The following is a 25,050-nucleotide window of genomic DNA, read 5'->3' as shown; positions in this document are numbered from 1 at the left end:
ATGGCATTCATTCTTGGTGAAAACGTAATTGAAAAATATTTTGTAGTAACTATTAAATTGCGACCGAAAACAGTGCACGGTTTGAAAAAGAATCATTCCAATGACGGTCCATTCTTGCGGTCCTGAAATCGCCACTATTTCCGGCCTCTCCAACGCAACTCGTTGTCCAGACGTAAATATGCTAGCAGTAAGATGTCAGCTTGAACCACTGCTTGAACAGTTGTCGCCTGTTAAATGCCGCACGTGCAATTTGGCGGGCGATTTCTTGTGAAGAAGCCTGCTGCAGTTGACGCAAGGCTATATAAACCAGGTAGAACGTTCCCGACGAAAAAGTGGTGACAAGCGATAATTAGTAGCCGCGACCCTCACTTGTTCAAAACTATATCCGCAAGCAGCATTTACAGGCTAGCGGAAATCGCCCAATTGGCGTTCGGCAATACTCGACGCTGATTGGCCCGATGCTCGTGACGAAATTGCGGGGGACTGTAGCTATTTCCCTATGGCGTTTCATAGACTTACGGCTTTTGAAGGGGATTTATACCAGTTTTTGTCAGGTTTGAGGCCATTTTTGAGCTTGGATATTCTTTCTGTGACTTTTGGCTGTGTAATAACGACATTTAATCATAACATTTCTATATACTACCGGTGTCACATCGGCCAAAAAGACCGTAAGTACATGGGATAGACGGACCACTGATGATGGGGCCACACATGCCGGCGTGTGGTCATCGGAGGTCCATGAGGGCTCGACATAGGCCCTTCATGGGTCGGTATAGGCCCGGTGGGTCCAGTGCAAGCCTATCAGGGGCTGGTTCTGACCCAACAGGGCCCAGTGGCATATAATGTAAGGCTGTCTAGGGACGTTGAGGGCTCATGGGGGCCATATAGGACCAATAGGGACCACATAAGTCAATCAGGGGCCATTTAGGCCAATAAAGGCACTTCAGGGGACTTGAAAAGGTCATTCAAGAGCTGTGGTGGGCCCATATGAGGGGACGGCACTGGTCCAGCAGGTGCAGTCAGGGGATGTTGTACGGGTTTCTCAGTGGCCCATTTCGGCATATCAGTGACCAATTTGGACCCAGCAGGGGGCTTTGTAGAACTATCAGGGGCTGGTGATGGTTCATCAGGGGCCAGCGTTAGTCCATCGGGGCACGGCATATGCCCATCAGAGGTAATTGCGAGCCCACGCTGAACAATGATGGCCCTTCAACGGCCCCTAATGGATCTACATTGACCCATGGGCCATGATGTGTCATGTATTCCCCCTATGACAGGCCTACTCAGACCCCTGATGGACATTCCCGGCCTCTGATGACCCTCTACTGAATGCTGATGGGGCTCTAAGTTTCTCCAATAACCCTTCGTCAACCCATTATTACCATACGCTGGCACTAGGGGCCCCACATCAGCCGCAGGGCAGTCCGTGCCATGACAGCATGTCTTTTCGGCCGATATTACATCGGTAATATTTATCAAAATCATGATTTTATTGTGTCATTATATAGCTAACAGTCATAAGAAATATATTTTAACTCGAAAACAGCTCCAAACAGCATATAATTTTAAAGAAACTCCTCCGAAATCTAAAAGCCTATTCGGGTCCATAGAGAATAACTGCGGTCCCCCGCAATTTCGTCACGAGCGTCGGACCAATCAGCGTCGAGTACTGCCGAGCGCTGATTGGTGAATTTTCCGCTAGCGTGTAAGTACTGCTCGCGGAACAAGAGTTCGTCGACAATCCTCCACAAACGTCTGTCACCATTTTTCGTAATGCTAAACAGCGGGAGCGTACCCCCCTGAGTTGACGGTAATGGTGACAGTGAGGGTAAGAGTTGAAGTGAAAATAAAATGTTTTTTTTGTGGTCATTTATTACGTATAGGTTTGTTTATGAGTAAAAGTCTATATTCTATTTTAAGAATACCTGATTAGGTATTTTGTCATTGTTTTATTGGATGCACTGCAAATCTGGTAATTTTTCTGCGTATGAATACCTATGCTTTGCCTGGAATGCGTTATGGCGTTATGGGACTCACGACACATTGACATGCCAACTACTCAGTTACGACTACTAGCTGTGTGTCATTGTATGCATGTATATTGTATTTATTGACATGATATGTTTCCTGCCTACATTATTAATCCTTTTCTCAGTTAATAGGACGTTCCAGGCTCAGACATAAGTTGATTCCTATAATATAGAGCAGGGGTCAGCAATCTATGGCCTGCAGGCCGGATCCGGGCCGCAGCAATCTGACGTCTGGCCTGCGACTGGTATCAGTACCTAGCTTACATTGTGTTCCGGCCTGCAGTTCCTTCAGAAATTGACTATCATACAAAATGTACTAGAGTGTGTTGGCACAACAACACAATACAATAACATACTTCCTATGGCATCTGATATTTATAGGTGCCCAGCCAGCAAATTAGTTCGGTTCCATTCTGTTTTGCCTTGGCAACTCCTACATACCACGGTGACTATAAATACGGTGATCTCATCTGGATTTGGTCACGTGATCATTTTCGAGCGCAGCGCACGTGCAGTTGTGGCGAGGGCACTTCCAGAAATTCTGGATCCATGCGATTTTGGAGCCAATGTAAAGTCTATGGGAAAATGGTCCATTTTTATTTGTTTTTCTTATCACACCTAAACTTTCAAGTTTTTCTCAAAGATTCACCCTGATTCATGTGTAGAATTGATTGGTCTTTAATATGGCATCAATTTTAGATTTTTATCGGATAATTTCAAAAATTACTTACCATTTAAACTACCAAAAGAGGTGATTGCGGCTAAGCATTGTGACAGCCATATCATGTCATTGGGAAATTACGCTTTCTTGTGCATCTTCATTTTAACTGTTCTCGAAGTTAGTACCTACTGGATGATTCATGCGTAGAATTTGTTGAACTTTTGTCTTGTGTCACTGTTAATGCATTTATGAAATATTTATTCAAGTAATTAAGTAATTTCGCCCCGGCCGACATGGACGCCGTTGTGAGCCGGTTTTGGCGTCGGGGAGAGAGAGAGAGAGAGAGAGAGAGAGAGAGAGAGAGAGAGAGAGAGAGAGAGAGAGAGAGAGAGAGAGAGAGAGGAGAGAGAGAGAGAGAGAGAGAGAGAGAGAGAGAGAGAGAGAGAGAGAGAGAGAGAGAGAGAGAGAGAGAGAGAGAGAGAGAGAGAGAGAGAGAGAGAGAGAGATAAAGACCAGGGGCCATCGGTGAGGCGGGAGCTCCACGACAGGTACTGGGAGCGGGCTCGCCTTTTCCTCGTAGTGACCCATCAAGGCTGGGCGGCGGCGGTACTAGTTTCGCAAGAGACAGAGACATGGAGCGACTCGGGACTCGTCTCAGTCCGGCCGCCACCCAGCCGCCCGCCGCGCCTGGCCGGGCTGCTGCTTCGCCGGCCGGGTGGTGCGGGCGGCCCTCCCGGCTCCTGCCCATCTGGGATGCGCTCCCCATCCGCAGGGCGTCGGCGGCGCCCAAGAGGCACAAGAATAACGGCGGTGCTGCGGGCGGCTTGTGGGGTGACGGTGCCGCGCTCCTTCCCCGGCTCCTCGCCGTCCGTCCCCCCTCCCCGGTGCCGTTTTCTTCCAGGGGAGGTGTCCCGGCCGCCGTGCCGGGGCGTAGCGCAGTCCGTGCTTTCAGCACAGCAAAATATCCACCCAGGCTAGATTAAGGTAATGACAAACTAGGATTAAGAGTGGCTACAGACTTCAGACATTATGCAGACTTAACATTAAGATATTATATATGCAACTAAATGACACACATGGTGTTTGTTCTAACCTTCTCAACAGAAAGTGAACATGTCAGGACAGCACCCCTTGGTGACCATTATACTCAAGGGGTGTAGGCACTGATCCCCCAGGGGTGAAGTGATAGGAGCACAAACATGAGTCACTAGTTAGCTCTGTGTCTTTCCTCCTGCAGGAAAAATATATGTGTGATGCCCAATGTGACTGGTAACTGCATATTATAAAGCTGGAAATATTGTACAAAGTTATGACAATACAAGCAAACAATGCATGTTACTGCTCTTGTTATTCCTATATGAGACCTCACAAGACACAAAAATATGCATGGTAAAAAAGGGAGCAACAATACATTTCAAATGTAGCTTGCATTAAAATGATCATGGATTTCACTACATCAAAAGTGAATGAAATTAAGTGATAATCAAAGACTCTGAAAAAGAAGATCAGCATAACCATAGATATGTAGACTACATATGTCTTGTTTCCAAAGCTAAAGTATGATCCTCAATGTTGTAAAAGTTGGTTGGCTTTTACAATAACTTTGAATAAAAAACAACATATGGTAAACACAATTCAAGGAAATGCCAAGATCCATCCAACCTTTGACATGCCCTGTTTGGAATGCTGTTAAACATGCTATGATCTTCTCAGAATACGAAAAATCAACTCAAAATATTACCTTCTTTTATTACAAATAAAATCCCATGAATTTCACTATTGTGACTGCAGAGCTCATTCAGTCAATCAGAGACCGTGCAGAGACTTCATCATTCAAACAGAGAATCAATGTGCAAAGACTAACACTTTAAAATCTACAGACTTTTCACAAACATCTTTCATGCTACAAGCTTATGCCTACTCAACACTTTTTTTCATGACTCGAATATGGTGGTGTTCATTTTAAGTGAAAACATTCATCCAGCACTAAGCAGATTATTTCTAACCTCCACTAAGTCCCAATTTCTGCTATATTTCGTTTGGAGTCACTTCATAGTTTGAATTCAAGGTGCCTTGTGGATTTACCCCAGTTATGTAGGTAAATACACAAGGATTTATCGACTTCACCTCAGTTATGTAGCTGCTCCCTTAATTTAAGTTTCTCGTGAAATTTCATTGAGGCGTTGCAAGATGGGCTGTAGCCAAATTCTCTTTCCTGTTTAGCTGATGCTCATAATACCTCAACATTTTTCATTCCAATTTTTGTAGCTGTTAAAAATTGATGAAGACCCATCCACCTAGACAACAATGACGTTACAGAGGAAATCCCTGGCTGTGTTTCACCGGCGCGCTGCCAGCCGCTGCCAGCGCATTCCGTGAGCTAGCGTCAACCTCTGGTAGTGTCGGAGGTATAGGCTTGTTGATGTCTCTATGTAAGCCAAAAATGGCTGGCAGAGTGCCGCGAAACACCACCCTTATTTTTGCACAAAAATGGTGTGATAACTGTTCCTGCAAGAACATATAAGGTGAAATGAAGTAAAATCAGGTCAAACATTAATATATACCCAAAAGAGGCAGTGTATGGAGTACCTATGTTCACATTACCAATAATATGATGCACAACAGGCCATAGAAAAACCGGTGAATGTTGAATTGTAACCCAATTTCAATATCAACATAGCACTTGGCATTGACAATAAAACACACCGTTTTTGATGTTAAATCAACAGAAAAAACTCCTGAACATAAACAAAATGATCAGAATATATAATAAGGATAATAGTATAAATAAAAATCGACGAATCGACCTATCATCGCCCCTACACATTCAACACTTCCAAGTGCTTCCAAGTCCCAATCCCCATTCCACGCACAGATTGTTTACCTCTTGGTTTACCCCGTGTTCGCAGTCTCCCGGACGACGAAGATTCTATACACCGTTCGACCAATCACGTTCAAGATCAGCGGGGCTTGGCCGCGGTTCTCGAACGCCATTGGCCAGATTACGCAGAATCTTCGTCGTCAGGAAAACTGTGAACACGGGGCTACATTTTTCGCTACGGTAACAAAAGCGCCAGAATTGACTACCAGAATTGGATCCGAAGGTCAAATGGGTCACGTGACTGTGCAGTTCAGATGGACAACACCTGCTACATACCATACCAGATTTAAGCCGGAGTAAATAGAACGCCCTCGGAACAGGGGTATGGGTCGCTATGGCTCGGAATCGGCTAGCCATCTTTCCCGCAGTGCTTGAAGGTGGTGTGGTTTCGCTCCAGCTATAGTGTTACACCATTGCGGTGTGCTACGGCTATGTCCGGCAGTGCCTCGTAGCTGCTCTAGCTTACTGTGGCTGAAGTAGGTACTGTTGAGGTACGACACGACTAGCATAAGTCCGGCCACGGCGCTGGTGTGCTCCGTGATCTTGGGTCAGCTGTAGAAGAGCCCCCCTAGCTAGCAATTTGGTTTGGCTCAAGTCCGTTTTGCCCCGGCAACTCAGACATGCCACGTCATTTGGACCGGTGTAAACGGAACGCCATCGGAACAGGAGTCGGGTCGATATGGCCCTCTATTCCGGTTAGCCAACCTCTGCCGTAGCGCTGCGCTCCAAAGTTGGTATGGTTTCGCACCGCCAAATTCGGCTGTCTGCCAAGGCGTGCTATCAGCTATTGCTAGGTCCGGCTGTCTCGTAGCTCGTAGCTGTTCTGGCTTCCTGTGGCTGGAGTACGGTTGAGGTAAGGCACGGCTGATTGTGGTACGAGCGGGCTCCGGGATCGCGTGTCAGCTCCAGAGCCCCAGATCCTGCCCATACCTCGGCCGGAGTAAGATGCCGCAGCTAGCCAGAGCAAAACCAAATACGGTCCAGACTTATTTTGTTGGCGAGCCACAGCTTTTCAGTTCTTTGGCCGGAGTAAAAATGCTGGAGCTAGCCAGAGTAAAACCAGATACAGACCAATTTTGCTGGTTGGGAGCCATGGGAGGTATCTGATCAGATAATAAAGATTGCTTAGTGATTTGTGTGATTGCAAAATGCAATTACTCAAACTAAGCTTATAAGTGATGTCTTTATAGACTGCAATGTTTGGAGGTAGGCAAACATCATAGGTTGGGTTAGGTTTGATTAGGTTTAGTTAAAGTTTAGATTTTGTTATTTTTGGTTAAGTTCCTACGTTAGTTTTGACTTGTTTAGGCTACTTTTAAAATAGATGTAATTGTTTGTACCTTTGAGGAGTGAAATACACTGAGGACCAAGTGGAGATGACGATCAGCAGTGAGTAATGGAGTGCTTAAATGTGCTTTCCTACATGCCGGGGTATGTCTTAAGCACAGCACGAGCCGGGCAGTAAAACTATGACCAAGAAACTGTCGGTGTCAAAATGCCATGTTATTTAATAGGCCGGGCAGGAAACAAAAGTTTACTGCCTGGGTTTACTGCCCAGGGCAATGACCTCTCAACTACAGTTAATCGCATTCGCCCAGAGGTATAATTGACAGGGAATGTATAATTGACATCATTATTGCATGATATTTGCCGCGTAAAATTAAAAAACTAACATTTCTTGGTAAAACATATCTTATGAAGGGTCTTGAAATATTTTGCATTGGCTACAAAGCCGAAATTATGGTAAGATATGCGCCTATTAATCGAAATCCGTTATCGCTTGTTCTCATATCTTCGTGTGATTTGTCCACTGATACCTTGGGCCTAAGTTGTTGCGTTATTGTTTGACAGTTGTAGTCCTTTCCTGGAAACAAACATGTAAAATATGGAAATATAATGTATTTCACGAAAGTTTAGCCATAGGGCATCAACAAAGTGTGATTACAAAAATAAAGAAAAGATTCTTGCAAGAGCACTGGAAAATTTACGTTAAATCACTATTATAATACCTTCTTCTTGTTATAATGTCGTGGTAAATTATTCATGCATTATGTTCCTTGGATATCCAGTTGTGCCATTCTGAGTTGATATTTTCAGACGCGATTCTTTTTGAAGTAAGGAATTTTGATGCATTTTCTTCTATAAATTTCCTTTAGAGCTTTATCCACAGCCGTTGCGCAATCACTGTTCGGTAATTATAGACAAAACAATTGTATAAAAGTGTCACCAAAACCTGTCGAAACTACTTAGCATGTATGCGGCATGTAGGAAAAATCTTACTGACCTCAGCCGCACGAAATTATTTGGAAACTCGGCTTGCAAAATTTGACTCCGGCCCTCGTGCTCCGCACTCGGGCCTCCGTCAATTTTGCAAACCTCGTTTCCAAATAATTTCGTCGGCCCGGTCAGTAATATATAATCTGACTCTGAGACATGTTTTGATGTCAGTTTTTCCAGTGTTTCAGGAAAAAAATCTTGCAGTTAAGGGTATGTAATTGCTAGATAATTGCATTATAGCATGATGTGATATTAAGCAGCTCCATTTAACAACTACAAATGCAAGGGGACATTGGTTACTCCAACCCTTTCCTCGCCAAATTTTTATTACCCATGTAACCCCTTTATTCTGGAGCAATGCTTCAGAACATACACTTAACCCGCGCGGGGCTGGGGGGGGGTAAATTTTACCCCCCCTCGCGAATTTTTGCGATATCTCAAAAACGGCGGCGCGCAGCGCCGCCAAACTTTCAGTACCTTTTCTTACATCAATTTGACACGTTCCCTGAAAATTTGAGCGAAATCCGTCGGAAATTTTTTTTTTGAGAAATTGACGTTTTAGTGACGTCATGTTCGCCATTTTCGCCTCAAAAACGGCAAAAGTTCAAACGCCGCTAACATCTTCATTTTTAAAGGAATCAAGACGTAACAAAAAAGGTTATGCGTAATTTTACTTTGTCTATCAAATGGCTATCTCGGTTTTTTTGAAAATTTTGGATTTTGGCCTAAATTTTTTCAAAAAACTGACTTTTGGGAAAATCATTATAAAATCCAAAATTTTGAGTCTATCGAAAAAAACCGGAATATATGTCAGAGAAGCTGTCTATGTGCACCTACATACCAAATTTTAGAAGAATCGGTTCAAAAATGTGGGAGTTATTCAAAATTTTATGACGTCACGACACACAAAATTTTTGAAAAATGACTTTTTTGGAAGTTCTAGGCCTCGTACGGAAACAAAAATAGCACCATTCGATTTGCCGTGAAAAACTGCATCAGATAGACACCTTTTTAGGCCTTAACAACCAACTTCAAAATTTGACCTCACTTGACCTGACCTTGACCTGACCTCGACCTGAAATTCATCCAGAGGTGGTCCATATCACTTATTGAGTGTGCCTATTGAGTTCTATGAGTAAAATGACCCATAAAACATGTGTCGCACATGCCCTTTTCTATATTTTGTTTTTTGGTGACCTGACCTGACCTGACCTGACCTGACCTTGACCTTGACCTCTGAATGATATCGTATGCAACGAATATTGTCTTGGTAGCCTAAGAACACGTTTTGAGTGATCAGTCTCAGTCCATGACTCCATACTTCGGGAACTACGGTGCAAGGCCGATACTGTAGAAACTTGCAATTTGTACCCTTGACCTGACCTTGACCTTGACCTCAAACTTTAAATTAAGTACATGTTTTTAGTAGTTCGTGATGAGAGCTTTCGATTGGCGTTTGAATTTTCCAAATCGGACCATTAGTTCGGGAGATAACAGGGGGGGGGGAGTAAAATTTACCCCCCCCCCCAGCCCCGCGCGTTCGGCTGGAGACCCCAGCCCCGCGCGGGTTAAGTGCAAAGCACCTATGACATACTGATAACTGTCTGTGTTTCAGATTTTGTTATAAACAACTAGGAAGATAACATCTGCAGGTCAGCAAAAATGAGAAAAATGAATATAGTTGCAGCAATGGCCAGCAACAGAGGCATAGGGTGCAACGGCGATTTGCCTTGGAGGTTGAAGTAAGTAGTTTCACGCAGTGATTATCCCTATTTTGTGAAAAGCTGTCTTTCAGGCGACAGAAACGGTGCAACACTAGGAAGCTAGGAGCATAGCATACCTAAATGACCACAGCACTCAGCAGTCATTGCACCATTAAGCCCTGATAGTTAGATAGTTAGTTGCACCATTAACCCGCGCCGGGCCGGTGCTCTGAGATTCCGCGCCGGGCCGCGGGGGGTGTCTGAACACCCCCCCCCCCCTTCTAACTCGGCTCCTGGGCCACTTAGCGACACGCGGTAAGCGGCAATCGAAAGAACGTCAAAAATAAGGACGAAAACACTCGCCGTTTTTGAGCTATCTGCGAAAAACCGCAAGGGGGGGTGTTCAAACACCCCCCCCCCCCGGCCCGGCGCGGGTTAAGCTCTATGCGCTGCCGGGGGGCAACATCTTTCGCAACAGATCTTAATAGGCTCTAAGTCTACACTGATTGCACTGATCACTCGGATCGTGACAGAATCTGATCTCGGGAATAGCCCTGTCATAGGTTCTGGATTAGTCTGTGCTGTGACAATATCAGGCCCACGCATGACTGTGTTCAATATGCATTGAATTGTTCGCAACACAACATTCATATTTTTCAGCTTTTCAGCTTTTTCGTTCTTGGTCTCGTCTTGATCTAAGGAGCCAACATTCAACTTGACTCTTTTGAAAAGAAATGTTGTGTCTTTTCAATGAAACGTAACTTTTTTCTGCTTTGGGTTGTGGGCTTTCTTACAGCACATAGGGAAAGCAGCATCTTCGCAGCATCTCCTTGGTGTATCCTAATTACCAGTATAGCGCCTTTTGGGGCGACTAACGGAGCGAGCGAGAGGGTGAGCCTTGCACGTGCGAAATTTCGAGGGGGTACCTCCAACTGACTTGTGCACGGCACCCTACTAACCGGTCTCTAGCGATGTGCCAAATTTGAGCACAATCGGCCCAGCCGTTCTCGAGATCTGGAAGCGGCACCCTGCACGTGCGCACGTGCAAAATGGGTCCCAACTGACTTGTGCACGGCACCCTACTAACTGGTCCCTAACCGTGTACCAAATCTGAGCGCCATCGGTTCAGCCGTTCTCGAGATCTGGAAACGACCCCTGCACGTGCGCACGTGCAGCAGCACCCCAACTCTGGCACATGGATATGCAGTGCCTAGTGGGCGCCTACCTACATGCCAACTTTCAGCGCAATCGGCCAAGTGGTTACCGAGATATTGCAACAATTACAAAACTGACACCTCTTCGTTTTGCACGTGGCACGTGCATAAGGGGTCACCCACATGCATCGGGAATAGTCCAATACTTGGTAGAAGGAATGAAGCTACCCTACAAAAATTACCGCGTGTAAATCGGTCAAGTGGTTGCTGAGATATAAGCCTCGCAAAAGCGTCCGCACGGCCGGCCGGCCGGCCGGCCGGCCGCTCATACTCAGAAATTTCCGTTAATCTAAGGAAAGACTACGCTCGCTTCGCTCGCTCCGTAATCAATAGGTACGTATCTATCTATTTAAATGTCACCAAGCTTCCACGCAAACTGAACCTTTTGTGCTAAATTTCTCGAATTACTGCGACTGATTCACTGCATAAAGCAGTGTGTGGCCATTATCATCAAAATCCTTTTGACCAATAGGCATATTTGCTGTCGTTTCGTTCTCTTTAGGAAGGAGTTTAAACACTTCACCTCATTGATTCGTCGGCTGGATGATCCCAGCAAAAAGAACGCTGTCATCCTCGGACGAAAGACCTGGGAATCTGTACCAGCCACAAGTCGACCCATCAAAGGCAAAATTAACGTCATCGTCACATCTCAAGCTGACTAGTGAGTACTGACTATTATGCAATTTCATCGCTGAATGTTTATCGTTTCTATGAATCTTTACTGATGTAATCCACAAATATTCATGGTACCTGTCAGCCAAATATTGGATGCTGCATTGTGGAATGAACAATGAACATACCAGTCCTGCTCGGATGACCTGACCGACGGCCGTTCTGTTTCGGCGCTGCAGCACGGCCTCAGGTGAGGACGTGTACGTGGCTCACAGTCTGGAGGAGGCCATGACACTGCTCTCCTCGCCGCCACTCTCGGACACTGTGGAGACGGTGTGGAACCTCGGCGGGTCCTACATCTACAAGGTGGGCAGGGGGAGCTCATGGCTGTGTCTTGTTAAGTCTTCACTATTTGTGTTTTTTAACCACAATTACCTAATGATATGCGTTAGTTAGAGCGCAACAGTTTCAGACCTCACTAAATGACAATAATTGTTTTCCATTTCCCAGGTTCTGTATGAGCCAGAATTAGTAATCCATGAAGCTAAACGAGGCCCATAAAATAAATGAACGATGTATGTTCAAATGAGTAGTCAGATTGTGGTAGTCTCAATGCGAACGGCTTTGTCCATTTATATTGGTTGAGAGGAAAGACAGTAAATAATGTATCGTGTCGCACGACATTCCAGGAGGCGATAGACAAGAAGCTGGTGGACAAAATGTACCTGACCCGCATCAGGAAGGAGTTTGACGCCGACGTCTTCTTCCCGTTGTACTCTGACGACGACTTTGAGCCTGCCAGGTAAGTTCCGCCGGGGCTGGTCGGTTGGCTGTGGTACTGAGTCCACTGGGGAGTGTTTAGCCGCGCCGGCCCTGGGGCGCGGTCACCGGCAGGACGCTCAGCCGGGCCTCTGGGGCCGCCCCACCGGCGCCGGGACGCACCGAGCGGCCTCTGGGGCCGCCCCACCGGCGCCGGGACGCGCCGACGGCGCCCTCTGCGCTGGACGGCACGGCGAGCTATCGTAGAATATGCCGTGGTAGTCGCAGAGGGTCATGGCCCCTCCCCCTCCCCTAATTCTCGATATTACGGCTAGGGCAGTACTTTAAACGAAATGACCACCTGAAGCTTCTTATACCGGACCCACTCGAACAACTTTACTGTGACATTTGACCTATAAGTTTTACTTAACAGCGGTAGGCTTGCGTCAGGAGCAGATGCAAGATATTTCATCGCGTTGTCTGGTTATCTACGAAAATAGTTAAGCGATTTCACCGGGCTAGGCAAAGTTATATTAAAGGAGGAAAACATAAGTAATCGGTGAATAGTAAGCACGACAAAGCATATGCTCCCTAGATTTAGATGCGTGTCGTTTACAATACAGTAAAGCAAGGTCACCCAATTACATGTGCTGCATCTTGCGCAAATCTGTGTAGCTATTGAATAAGGATGGAGTTTTGACCGCCCGCACGGGGCGTGTTTCAGCGACCCCGACGTACCCTCGGAGGTTCAGGAGGAGAATGGAGTCGAGTGGACGTACCACGTGCTGAAGATGAAGTGACCGCTGATGGTGACCCAATACTCGGCAAACCTTAGGGACCAGAACGTCACATCAATACTCAGAGTTCAGGAACTGTCTGGTTGCGGGGACCATGATATTATCGCGTACCCTGTTCTCGTTAATGGTGTTAATAGAGATCGGATTGTCAGCAGTGGGTGGGGTTAAGTGCCATTCCATATGATTGGTGGGTCGGGCCTTGAATGAATATTGGGTTTTGCAATCCTATTTTTATAGAGACATACATTTTCCTTAAATCCATGTTTGTTGGAGACTTGAGTGTATATGAAGTTCCGAAGGTAATATATGGTAATATGAAGTTAATACGAAGTATGAAGTAAATGGCTAGCCGGATTTTCTTATTTAAACCGTGCAGATAGTTTTCCCGATGTTAACTGCTGCCGTCGGGTAAATTGTCATCACCACGGTCTGTCTGTCATCATGCTAGCAGTATTATTTACTGGTGTAAGGCCTCTTTGTCGGTGAAGAAGCGAGAGGAATAAAACGTAACAGTTTTCATGTACAGATTCCTTCTTTGCCGCTACAGCTGCTCGCTAGTTACATTGAGGCGGGCGCGGGTGTGCAATAGTGAAGTAAAGCGTGAAAATGCATCGCCTAGTGGATGCCTATTGATCAGTCTGCATAAGTTTGTTTCCGAATATTTTGAAATTCCTGACTTACCACACGCCGCCGTGTGCCGTGACGTCACACAGATGCGTCGTGTAGCCGCTTTCGGGGTAGAAGAAAGGGTACCTAATGCTACTGACCCGCAAACGTAAGCAGTTTGTAAGTGCGATTGCGAAGGTGAATCTTCACAGACGCGTAACAAGTCGAGCCAATCATACGAAGACTTTCGGAATGCGGAGGACTGGCATTGTCCTGGCTCGCAACCGCGTGCCATGCTATGTCATACTGTGTCCTAAAAAGATATTTGCAGAAGGCATGTGTAACACAGTGGTAAAACATATACTTCACGCGAATACAGCTTTCATTGTGCATCACACCGTCGATGCCACTTGTATCAATAGCGTCATGAACAATTGATCAGACTTGAAAATATCTATTGACTCCTGAAAAAAAAACATTTGTCAAAGTCGCGGTGGAGGCCTAAAAGTGATCGTAGCGACTAAACTTCCAAACGTCACAATTCCGCCGATCAGAAATATCAACGAGTACCCGAAGTCTTCCAGCAGGAAGTCTATGAGTGCGGTGGCCACGGGCTGTGGCAGGCCTCCGGACACAAATATCACCCCGTAAATCTGACCCGTGTTCTTCTGTCCAAACGAGTTCGCTGTGCCCGTCACCACCAGAGAAAACGTCCCCGAGAACGAGAAAAAGATGGCCCAGATCCAGGTCAGGTAGAGGCCGCGCCCCACCTGTGCGGCTGCGTCCAGCGTGAACATGAGGGAACAGAAGAGGCCCGAAAGAACCACCATAGTCGGCTTATACCCGAACCCGTCGCAGAGCACGCCCCAGCCGAGGCGGCCCAGCATGCTGAACACGGACGAGCCGGAGCCCACCAGCTCCAGAAAGTGGTCGTCCTTGATGTACACCTGCCCAAAGGCCTTCCACAAAGAGTTGATGATTGACACGGAAAAGCAGTTCAGCATGTACGCCAGTAGTAGCTGGTAGAACGCCAGCGTTCTCATCGCTTCTTTCAGTGTGTAGGCGCGGGTGCTGCCGTCCAGACTCACGACAGACATGTTCCGTTCGGCGTGTTTCTCGACATCGTGGTCCATCTCGTCTGCCAGCTCGAGTTTGGCCTCGCGGCGCTCCGAGGTCACTATCCGGGCTCGGCCCAGCGGAGGGTTCCGCATCCCGGCGAGACAGAGCAGCTGGATGCCGGCCGCCACGGCCGCCTGCACGTAGAATACGTCCGGCACGCGCTCCAGCAGCTCCTCGTCGTGGAAGAAGCCGTCGCTGTCCGTCGCCACGTTGTCCGGGTTGAGGAAGCTGGTCTGCAGCGTGGTGAAGAGGATGCCGCCGAGGCCGTAGCCGCCGACCACCACGCCGCTGACGACGCCCTTGTTGTGCGGGAACCAGCGATACCCGACCAGAAGCGGCACGCCATACACCAGGCCGACGCCGAGTCCGTTCAGCACGCCGTACGTGACCAGCACCCAGCCGAACGAGCCGTCCACGGCCAGGCCCGTCAGCGCGATGCTGCTGGTGGTGACCAGACAGCCGAGCAGCACCACCAGCCGCGGCCCCAGCCGCTGGTACAGCACGCTGCCGGGCAGCAGCGCCAGGCCCTCGGCCAGCGCCATGCACGTGCCCACCCAGGCGGTGCGGCCGTAGCCGATGTCCTGTCCGCGCTGCACGTGCAGGTACGAGGTCAGGTAGGTGGTCAGGTTGCCGAACGTGAAGAGGCCGCCGAGCGAGAGCTGCAGGAAGAAGCCGGAGACGAGTGCGGCCACGCCGCCGGGCGGCAGTGCGCGCACGCTCGACGTCAGCCGGCGTAGCGCGCCGGACGCCCTCTCCATCATCGTGCCCGTCTCTGTCGGAGACAGACGGCGGCTGGAGAGCCGGTGGCTGGTGACCGGTCACGGCGGATTCCTGGGCCGCTGGTCAGTGGTGGTCAGTAGCCCACCGAGTCTGTCCTTCCGGTTGGGTCGAGTTGAACCTCGGTCCTCTTACTAGGGACCTCTCAGTTGTGCGGACTGCCAACCTGAAAGGCAATGGAAGGTTAACTCTCGACGCTCCTATTGGTTATTGGCATTTTCGTTTTAGGCTGCAATAATCGCGCGAGCCTACCTTGCTCATCCTGGCACAGCTAGCGGCTGCTCTCCGGGTGTTATGTGTCCGCCATACCATGATATTTTGCCAAAGATATGATAACCGGGTGAACGCGATCGTCACGGCTGGGATGACGATCCTCAAGAGCCGATTCTTCAAGAGGCTATTTCTTTAAACGTGGGTCGTGCTTAACAAAATTACTTGCTGAATAAGCTAGGCCGGTCTCTGCTGACTGCTCTGTCCATCGGTGGCAACCCGGTGTCGCTGCGACCCTCTGTTGCCGATACATAAGCCCGGGAAGCAAGAAATGTCGGTCCGCTTTTCGGCCGGTCGCTGTTTTTCCGCGCCCTATGTTCAACCAATGTCGAGCGTGCCTGGTGTTCCCGACCCTCCCAAAGACGCACCCCTGGTCGCACCGGACCCAAATTTTGGATACGATGGTCTTCCCCACGCATAGATTACACCTGCCAAATTTGCCCCCCTGCGCGGTGCCCTGGCTCTAAATGCGTATCTGCCAAACAGTAGCTCACCGGGGGTGAACACCGAACGGCGAACATCGCAGCTTTCATACGCACGGCCACAACTCTGTATGCATACGCAAGGTACGGAGAAGGTTACCCAGTCCATTCAGTGGTGGCTCCATCTCGACGAAAGTGGTGCAAGATGTAGGTACATTAATGAACATGGAATATGTTTGGGGCTCAAGCACAGTGAACCGTTTGTGGTCAACGCCTGTTGTTAGCATATACGATGAATTAAATGGAAGCTGAGGCAATTTTCAAAATCCCAGACACAAACAGACCAGACATTTTACAATTTCCCCGGTCTTGGGCACCTAACCAATCGTTAGACTGTATCATGCACATGTGTTCTCCTACCTTTCCAGAACGCGATGAGCTGTTTCACAGCTGGAAGGCTGGATTAGCTGCTGCCGCAGTGTCGGCGGAAGAGGGTTGGCCGGTCGCTCCTCGCCGCGCACCTCTCCCCGTTCACGGAGCCGCGTCGGTCCCCCGGCACTCCCCCTGACGGAGCTCCACTGGCGCCGAGCGTCCGACAGAGACCGGCCCAGTTCCGCCGCCACCGACAGCCGGCCGCTATCTGCCGCAGTCGTTCGCTGTCCACCTATCTCATAGGTTCACTGTAAAAAATATTTACCTACTTACTTCATGTTATCGCGGCAAATCTCACTAACCTAAAGCGTGTTAGTTTCACACGCTTCTACTGACCAAACTTGTTTCATATATGGAGCCCACTTATAAAAGGGGTTATCAACTACTGCATTAGTTTTCGACGCCGTGTTAGCATAAACATCTTACACGTGCAACTTTGACAATGTGTGAAAGCAAGGGGTGTTATCATATGTGACACAGTTTTAAGACATTGTATATTTCACGCGAAAACAGCATTCATTGTGCATTACTCAATACAATGCAACATATCTCAATAGCGTCATGAACAATTGATCAGATTTGAATATATCTATTGACCTCTGAAAACATTTGTCAAAGTCGTGGTGGAGGCCTAAAAGTGATCGTGGCGATTAAACTTCCAAACGTCACAATGCCGCTGATGAGAAATATTAGCGAGTACCCGTAGTCTTCCAGCAGGAAGTCTATGAGCGAGGTGGCCACCGGGCCCAGCAGGCCTCCGAACACAAATATCACCCCGTAAATCTGACCCGTGCTCTTCTGTCCAAACGAGTTCGCTGTGCCCGTCACCACCAGAGAAAACGTCCCCGAGAACGAGAAGAAAATGGCCCAGATCCAGGTCAGGTAGAGGCCGCGCCCCACCTGTGCGGCTGCGTCCAGCGTGAACATGAGGGAACAGAGAAGCCCCGAGAGCGCCACCATCGTGGGCTCGTACCCGAACCCGTCGCAGAGTACGCCCCAGCCTAGGCGGCCCAGCATGTTGAACACGGACGAGCCGGAGCCCACCAGCTCCAGAAAGTGGTCGTCCTTGATGTGCACCTGCCCAAAGGCCTTCCACAAAGAGTTGATGATTGACACGGAAAAGCAGTTCAGCATGTACGCCAGTAGTAGCTGGTAGAACGCCAGCGTTTTCATCGCTTCTTTCAGTGTGTAGCCGCGGGTGCTGCCGTCCAGACTCACGACAGACGTGTTCCGTTCGGCGTGTTTCTCGACATCGTGGTCCATCTCGTCTGCCAGCTCGAGTTTGGCCTCGCGGCGCTCCGACGTCACTATCCGGGCTCGGCCCAGCGGAGGGTTCCGCATCCCGGCGAGACAGAGCAGCTGGATGCCGGCCGCCACGGCCGCCTGCACGTAGAATACGTCCGGCACGCGCTCCAGCAGCTCCTCGTCGTGGAAGAAGCCGTCGCTGTCGGTCGCCACGTTGTCCGGGTTGAGGAAGCTGGTCTGCAGCGTGGTGAAGAGGATGCCGCCGAGGCCGTAGCCGCCGACCACCACGCCGCTGACGACGCCCTTGTTGTGCGGGAACCAGCGATACCCGACCAGTAGCGGCACGCCATACACCAGGCCGACGCCGAGTCCGTTCAGCACGCCGTACGTGACCAGCACCCAGCCGAACGAGCCGTCCACGGCCAGGCCCGTGAGCGCGATGCTGCTCGTGGTGACCAGACAGCCGAACAGCACCACCGGCCGCGGCCCCAGCCGCTGGTACAGCACGCTGCCGGGCAGCAGCGCCAGGCCCTCGGCCAGCGCCATGCACGTGCCCACCCAGGCGGTGCGGCCGTAGCCGATGTCCTGTCCGCGCTGCACGTGCAGGTACGAGGTCAGGTAGGTGGTCAGGTTGCCGAACGTGAAGAGGCCGCCGAGCGAGAGCTGCAGAAAGAAGCCGGAGACGAGTGCGGCCACGCCGCCGGGCGGCAGTGCGCGCACGCTCGTCGTTAGCCGGCGTAGCGCGCCGGACGCCCTCTCCATCATCGTGCCCGTCTCTGTCGGAGCCGGACGGCGGCTGGAGAGCCGGTGGCTGGTGACCGGTCACGGCGGATTCCTGGGCCGCTGGTCAGTGGTGGTCAGTAGCCCACCGAGTCTGTCCTTCCGGCTGGGTCGAGTTGAACCTCGGTCCTCTTACTAGGGACCTCTCAGTTGTGCAGACTGCCAACCTGAAACAGAATTGGCAAGGTTAGCTCTCGACGCCCCTATCGGTTTGTTACATAGCTGCTAGCCGAGGAATGAGGGTACTTCCTCGCATGTCATTTCGCGCCTTATTGTCGTATGTAGAGCTTCGCGGAAAAAAAGCGTGAGCGCCGTTGAAGACCCATGGGTTGGTTCCCAATTTTGCAACATCGTATTGCCTCAATCTATTCAATGCCGTAGAATGGCTTTCCCTTGTCGACCTACACTGCATCTCTGGCACTCGCACCGGTCTTACCAACCGACGCCGTCAGAGACGTGCGCCCGCATTGTCATGACTGCGTTCCCGGCCTTCTCAAACTCGGCACACCGCGTCAGTCGGGGTCCGTATGTTCTGGTTCCTCAGTCTTTCCTGAAGGTGCGTGCCGCGGAAACCACAGGTGACCGACCGCGCCGGAATCCCTCCAGGGTTCTGTGGTCGCTAGGATGGTCGGGGTAGGGCAGTTCGCTCAGTTAGGTGATCCTAGACGCGAGTATTTCCACGGACTCGCAAGGAATGTAAGTTTGATTACATCGAAATCAAACTTTTGTTCACGTTACTCACCGAGCCCTGGTAATCCACTTGTTCCTAACAAGCACCGCTTCACTTGTTCCGTCGTCGCTAGTGACTAAGTAACTATGCAGCACTAAGTTACCGGGTCCTATCGACGTGTTATGATGAGCACACGCTGCGTATATGTAGTGTATGCTGTCGATCCGGCCCGACACGCTGCGACCCGCCGCGCTGACTGACCCCATCAGTCACCCGCTGAGCTTTTATCAACAGCGCGTCGCGTCGCACGGTGCATGCGCATTGCGGCCGCGCGCTCCCACCCAGCGGCGGCCGCGTGCGCCGACCCAGCGGCGGTCACCGCTCGCGGCGGCGGAGCGGCCAACCCACTCAACGCGATCCGCCTCTCGACCAGACGTATCCTAACAATAACGGGTGCCATACGGCCTCTCATAGGGGTAACAGGACTCGGTCTAAGTTTTATTTTCATTTTCCTCTAACTGGCCATATTTGCTCAACTGGATACTTTTTTCCGTTTTAGTCTACAATAATCACGCGAGCGTACCCTGCTCCTCGTGGCACAGCTGGCGACTGCTGTCCGGATGTTATGTCTCCGCCATAGGCATACCATCATATTTTGCCAAAGATATGATTACCGAGTGAACGCGATCGTCACGGCTGGGATGGTGCTGCATGTGTGTACATGCAGGTTCAGCTTTTATATCTGAAAATAACTGCCGGACCGATTGCATCCAAAGTTAGTGCGCCGGTTGGGACCGGTTGGAAGGATGGCTCACACAAGTCCGTTGGGGTCCCACTTTACACTTGCATACGTGCGGGAGCCGCTTGAATGTTTCAAGAACGACCTGGCTGATTACTTTAAAGTGAGCAGGTACAGGGAGCAACTAAATGGTTGGCCCGTTCAAATTAGTGACAAGTCTCCCTTTATGCGCACGTTCGCGCTTGCAGTATTGCGCTCGTTCGTTCTTTGCCCAAAAAAGACGTTTTGCTGATAATACGAGTAAATACCTAATAATGATTCTTATGACAAAAAGTGGTTGGTACCTACAGGGTGTCCCAGAATTACCCGGACATTTATTTTCTGGCTAAAAGTACGACTGCGCTCGTTTCTGATGATATACAAGCATCATACTTTTAGAAGATATCCCTTAGCTATCGAGATTGGGGACTGTGTGCTTTTGGTGGCCGGTAACGACTCGAATCAACTATTATCCAGAGTCAAGTAAGAGTAGTCCTTTCCGTTTTCAGCTTAAGCCACTAATAGGCAACCATGGTGAATCAACTCCCGTTCTCAACTTTGTAAACGGACTTTCGGCATGGTTTTTGCTGGAGAGCTTCAGCAGCTCATCTGCAAGCAGTTAGGATTGAGCAAAGCGCAATTATATCAGCTAACGAAGCCAGAGAGAGCAAGAGATAAACCTGATTGACAAGCTTGGGCTCGGCCAAAAAGGGCCATGCACCAGTTGTCAAACAAGTGGTTGCTTGTCATAGACAACAAACGTCACCAATCTAGCTAAAATCTAGGTAAACAATAGATCAGGATTATCTACAAAACATTAGTCTACTTTGCACCACTATCTTCGACAAAATTTTGGAATTTGGGGTCCTTCGCCAGAAAAATACGCGAAAACTACGGGAAAAGCAGCGCAATCACTACAATTCATCCCAAAAACATAACATATACAACAAAACAGTATATTGAAGGACACTTTGTGGTCTAACGAAGGTATTATGTCATTTGAACCGCCTGAAAAAGGCGTGTGTGAACGTCAGATGGCTACAACGCCCCAACAGCAGAAACGGCCAGGCACCCGCCGAAAATCAAATTGTGAGACATTTTGAGCCACCGTGCACTCATTCTGCTTGATATGATGGCTCAAAGACAACCGTTAGCACAGAATACTACTGCGGTAATATTCTACCAGTGCGAAAACTGGATGCCGTGAACCAAATGGCCATGAACGGGTTTGTTTTGGAAACCAAATCTGTTGGAAGCCAAAGGTTGCGCAATGTTCAGACATGGAGCTTCTCCACTCCAGATGTAAAAAACGCAGCAAAAGTGGCGTAGGCAGAAATTTTTGTTTTGGGGGATAATACCTTATGGCCTGGGAACACTTTGATGTCAAGTTTATCTTATATGATCGTATTATCCTCCGGCAAGAGGTCAAAGAAAACAGGCCTACACCCAGTTTCGGGAGACCCGTAAAACAACTGAGACCAGCAATGGCTGGCATTTTCCATCATTGTCGGCTGATCTTGTAACAAGCGTATCTATTGCATGTGCTAATTCACAGCCACCCTAGTTGACTATATAGGACGGTAAAAAGAAAAAAGCGCAATCATGGTTGCCTTATTTTATACGCTAATTAACAGTGTCCGGGTAATTATGGGACACCCTGTATTCTTACGATATCCATAGCTTAGGGAACAGCTTATTCAGACACGTGTTGGATTGAAAATTTTGACCTCCTTTATAACTGATCTCAGGTTGAGAATGCTCAGTGGTTATCGTGTAAGATTGGCGACTTCGATAGCCTTTCGACAGAGTTGACAGCCGATGGCGATAACTGGCCTGGAGTCTATTGAAGTAGCAAGGACACGCGGAGTTACCTCTGGAGAGGGAAGCCAGACATCCGTCCCGGCATCCACCGGTCTCCGGATGAGCGGCCGGACAGAGTGTGAACGGACGGGCCAAACACAGCCGTTCCCGGAAACGATACGGAACAGACGCCGCTGGCTACACGGGCACAAAGCGGCGCGAGCATGTAAAAACGGCCAGAAATGCCCCACAGAGGCGGGCGGTAAACACTACCGGACGCCCGCTGATATACGGCCGCAGTCGGCCGGACTAACAACTGACGTGCTCTAGTTCACAATGACATCGCATAACGTGGGTGTTTGAACGGGTGTGGGAAGAGATATGATATCAGCATCATCAGCCTACCTGTGCGCGAGGATGGAAAATTTGGAATCATACGATTTGTGGAGGTGAATGAACAAATATCAGTGTGCTCGCACAAAAATCGAGATAGGTCCAACGGGAGTTCAGGTGGGCCGAGTGTGATGAGACAAGGGAGCTGAGGAAGGTGATTGAAAAAAAAAATGTCGATATCGCCTGCTATACGTCACGCTGCCGATGTACCCGGCCCGGTACATCCGGTCTCGGTCAGGGTAGTCGAACCGCAAACGCCGCGAGGATGATACGAACATTTTACGGCATCCGAAAATCGTGTAGCAAGTCATTGTCTGTTAGTCGGAGTTCGTGTTATGCCTCTAGTATTGACCACTTACAGTATCACAAGGGGCACAGTTTTTTCGGGCTTTTTGGAATGCAGATGTTTTTTTGTCTTTTTGCGAACATTTTTCATAGCGTATTATTTTGGCTATAATTCCTGGAGTGACATCGATGATTGGTGTAAATAATTTACAGCGAAATAATTCAAATAATTTACATTATTTAGTGTAAAGAATAATGGAAAAGAAACGAAGGACAACAATAATCAAGCTTTAGGGATCAGTAACATGTTTGGTATTTCTAACCTATACTCTTATAGTAAATTCACCTTAAACAATTGTCGATATATTGAAGAAGGATCTGTTACGCAGCTAGCAAATGACGTGTGCCGCTTTTTGCTCTGATCTGAGAGGAATTTACAGTTTTCAAAAACAACCCAAATCGAATGAATTCGAATATTGCGTATAAGCATGTGCAAATAAGAAACAAGCCTGTACATTCGTTTCAGAGGTTTCCGAGGACTAGCTGAATTTGTATTAATTAGCGTTGATCTCCCTCGCGACGATGGCTACGGTAGGTATATCTTTGTATGTTACTGTATTTGGTGTTGATATAGGCACCTAACTGATCACCAGGTTGTATCATGCCCATGTGTTCGCCTACCTTCCGAGAACACTGCAGGCAGCTGTGCAGGTGGCGGGCCGGTCCGGCTGCCGTCGGCTGTCGCGGAGTCTGAGGGACGGACCCCGCGCACCTCTCCCCGTTCACGGAGCAGCGTCGGTCCCACGGCACTCCCCCTGACGGAGCTCCACTGGCACCGAGCGTCCGACAGAGACCGGCCCAGTTCCGCCGCCACCGACAGCCGGCCGCTATCTGCCGCAGTCGTTCGCTGTCCACCTATCTCATGGGTTGTGCACAGATGCAGCGGCCTCAGAGACAGAGTGCCGACGAGGGTGATAAGCGTGCGTCTGAGACATCGGTGGTCTCGATATGCGATGGAGATAGGTTGAAGGGTCTTTGGGTTACGCAGTAGTAGGATACTGAACAATGACAATTAATAAATTGCTTACCATCAACAATGATCAGTTTATCCCATTTGAGTTGCACGACTTATTTGCGCTTCAAAAGGCTGCATTAAAATAAAAATGATGAACAGTTTGCATCTATCTGACTTTGCAGGCGTTTGTTCCCAATGGTAAAACGGAAGATATGAAAACTAAATATAATCGCCCTGCAAACTATTCGCAAGCAACCGAGGAGTTTTCAGGGACGACGCCACCGACCTCTGAACCGTGGGCTCTATTCTTGTTCACAGGCTGTCACAGCCGCTGGCGCGCGGATGAGTGTAAACGTATACGACGTGTGGCCGCTGATATGCTGATGTAACGTAAACATTGAACGTTTTTTGCCTGAGGTATATACGCACATGCTTATTGTCCGGCCACTTCAGCAGACCTGTCATGTTGTCAAAAGGTATGTCGCTCTCAAGAGCCGTCTTTGATCGACTATGACTGGCAGAAATGTCCTAGGGAAGAAAGACCTCACGCGTCGCCATTGGCATGACATCGCTAATATTTCTGTTAGCATTGTGAAAGACACTGTAGCAAACATAGGCGGCGGAACGGTGAGGGCACCGGGGCACCGTACCCCCCTTTGATTTTGGCATTTTAACATTAGCCATATGGGCGTCGAATGGAAAGAATGGGACCAAAAGTCGGCAGTGCCCCCCCCCCCCCCCGCCCCTAAATTGAAGGTGTTCCGCCGCTACTGGTAGCAAACACATTTGCCGTGGCTCATACGAAGTTTCAAATATTCATCAACATACACCTATCAGAAATAATGGAAGGAGCAGTGACGTCACTGAATTGTTATCATTCTGTTGGCTTCTAACACAGCTTCAAAGTTCTCATAGACCTCGCTCCGCACAGTTGCGACCTGGGCACTGCACCCCGTATACCTAAACACCCGACCTACGCCATGTTGGGTGGGTCATTTCAGTGAATTTCCGTGGTTTGTGGAATGTTGTTTAATGAAATGTAGGTAGGTACAAAGAGGAAGTCCTTCAACACTCCCCTCTTCTCATTTCAGCATGCTTGTCTCGGCTCGCTCGTTTAAAATTATTGAAGCAAGTTGTTTTTAATTTTGTAGGATTTTTTCATCAAAGCAGATGTTCGATAGGATATCCAAATTGTATGTTCCACATTGATTTTTACCCGGCTGGCCTCCTGGGGACAGTGCTGGGCGCGGGCAAGATGCAGTACCTACCTACGTCCTACGTGGTGTTCAGTTCACAGCAAATCCCTGAAAGACCGTGGAAATATGGGGTTCCGGACAAAAAGTCAAATGATAAAAGGTAAAAGGATGATTAGTCAACAGACATAACGTCAAAAGCAAGAAGTCAAAAATCTTAAAAGTCAACAGGTAAAAGGTCAACAAAGAGGAAAGTCAAAAGTCAAAAAGTCAAAAAGGATAAAACGTCAAAAGATAAAAAGTGAAATTGCCAAAAAGTCAATGAACAAAA

At 48.8% G+C, this 25,050-nt stretch overlaps 2 protein-coding genes and 1 long non-coding RNA gene across 21 annotated transcripts; 1 reads left to right on the top strand and 2 right to left on the bottom strand.

Moving 5' to 3' along the window:
- The first annotated feature begins 294 nt into the window (after positions 1 to 294).
- Positions 295 to 17,166, top strand: LOC122383366 (putative dihydrofolate reductase). 18 transcript variants are annotated; one of them, XM_043369680.1, is made up of 7 exons: positions 295 to 310; positions 1,805 to 1,828; positions 9,465 to 9,591; positions 11,269 to 11,427; positions 11,618 to 11,744; positions 12,068 to 12,180; positions 12,862 to 13,459. In XM_043369680.1, the coding sequence occupies exons 3-7, from the start codon at positions 9,512 to 9,514 to the stop codon at positions 12,935 to 12,937; spliced, it is 555 nt and encodes a 184-aa protein (XP_043225615.1). In that variant the 5' UTR covers positions 295 to 310; positions 1,805 to 1,828; positions 9,465 to 9,511; the 3' UTR covers positions 12,938 to 13,459. The 18 variants fall into 18 exon arrangements, with proteins under 18 accessions (XP_043225615.1, XP_043225632.1, XP_043225621.1 ...); XM_043369687.1 differs by lacking the exons at positions 295 to 310; positions 1,805 to 1,828 and adding exons at positions 6,444 to 6,512; positions 6,763 to 6,961; XM_043369681.1 differs by lacking the exons at positions 295 to 310; positions 1,805 to 1,828 and adding exons at positions 6,592 to 6,625; positions 6,763 to 6,961.
- Positions 16,594 to 23,389, bottom strand: LOC122383368. The gene is made up of 3 exons (XR_006256829.1): positions 23,332 to 23,389; positions 21,039 to 21,041; positions 16,594 to 16,692 (listed from the first exon to the last, which is right to left on the bottom strand). It is a non-coding gene; the product is annotated as an uncharacterized LOC122383368 (long non-coding RNA).
- LOC122383365 (uncharacterized MFS-type transporter YhjX-like) lies at positions 17,041 to 23,444 on the bottom strand. 2 transcript variants are annotated; one of them, XM_043369678.1, is made up of 2 exons: positions 23,193 to 23,444; positions 17,041 to 18,752 (listed from the first exon to the last, which is right to left on the bottom strand). In XM_043369678.1, the coding sequence occupies exon 2, from the start codon at positions 18,568 to 18,570 to the stop codon at positions 17,173 to 17,175; it is 1,398 nt and encodes a 465-aa protein (XP_043225613.1). In that variant the 5' UTR covers positions 18,571 to 18,752; positions 23,193 to 23,444; the 3' UTR covers positions 17,041 to 17,172. The 2 variants fall into 2 exon arrangements, with proteins under 2 accessions (XP_043225613.1, XP_043225614.1); XM_043369679.1 differs by lacking the exon at positions 23,193 to 23,444 and adding an exon at positions 19,328 to 19,607.
- Between the last annotated feature and the right edge of the window lie 1,606 nt (positions 23,445 to 25,050).

Source organism: Amphibalanus amphitrite, unplaced genomic scaffold, assembly GCF_019059575.1.
Source record: "Amphibalanus amphitrite isolate SeventyFive unplaced genomic scaffold, NRLGWU_Aamphi_draft 000162F_arrow, whole genome shotgun sequence".
Taxonomy (NCBI): domain Eukaryota; kingdom Metazoa; phylum Arthropoda; class Thecostraca; order Balanomorpha; family Balanidae; genus Amphibalanus; species Amphibalanus amphitrite.
This window is presented reverse-complemented; position numbering and strand designations above follow the sequence as displayed.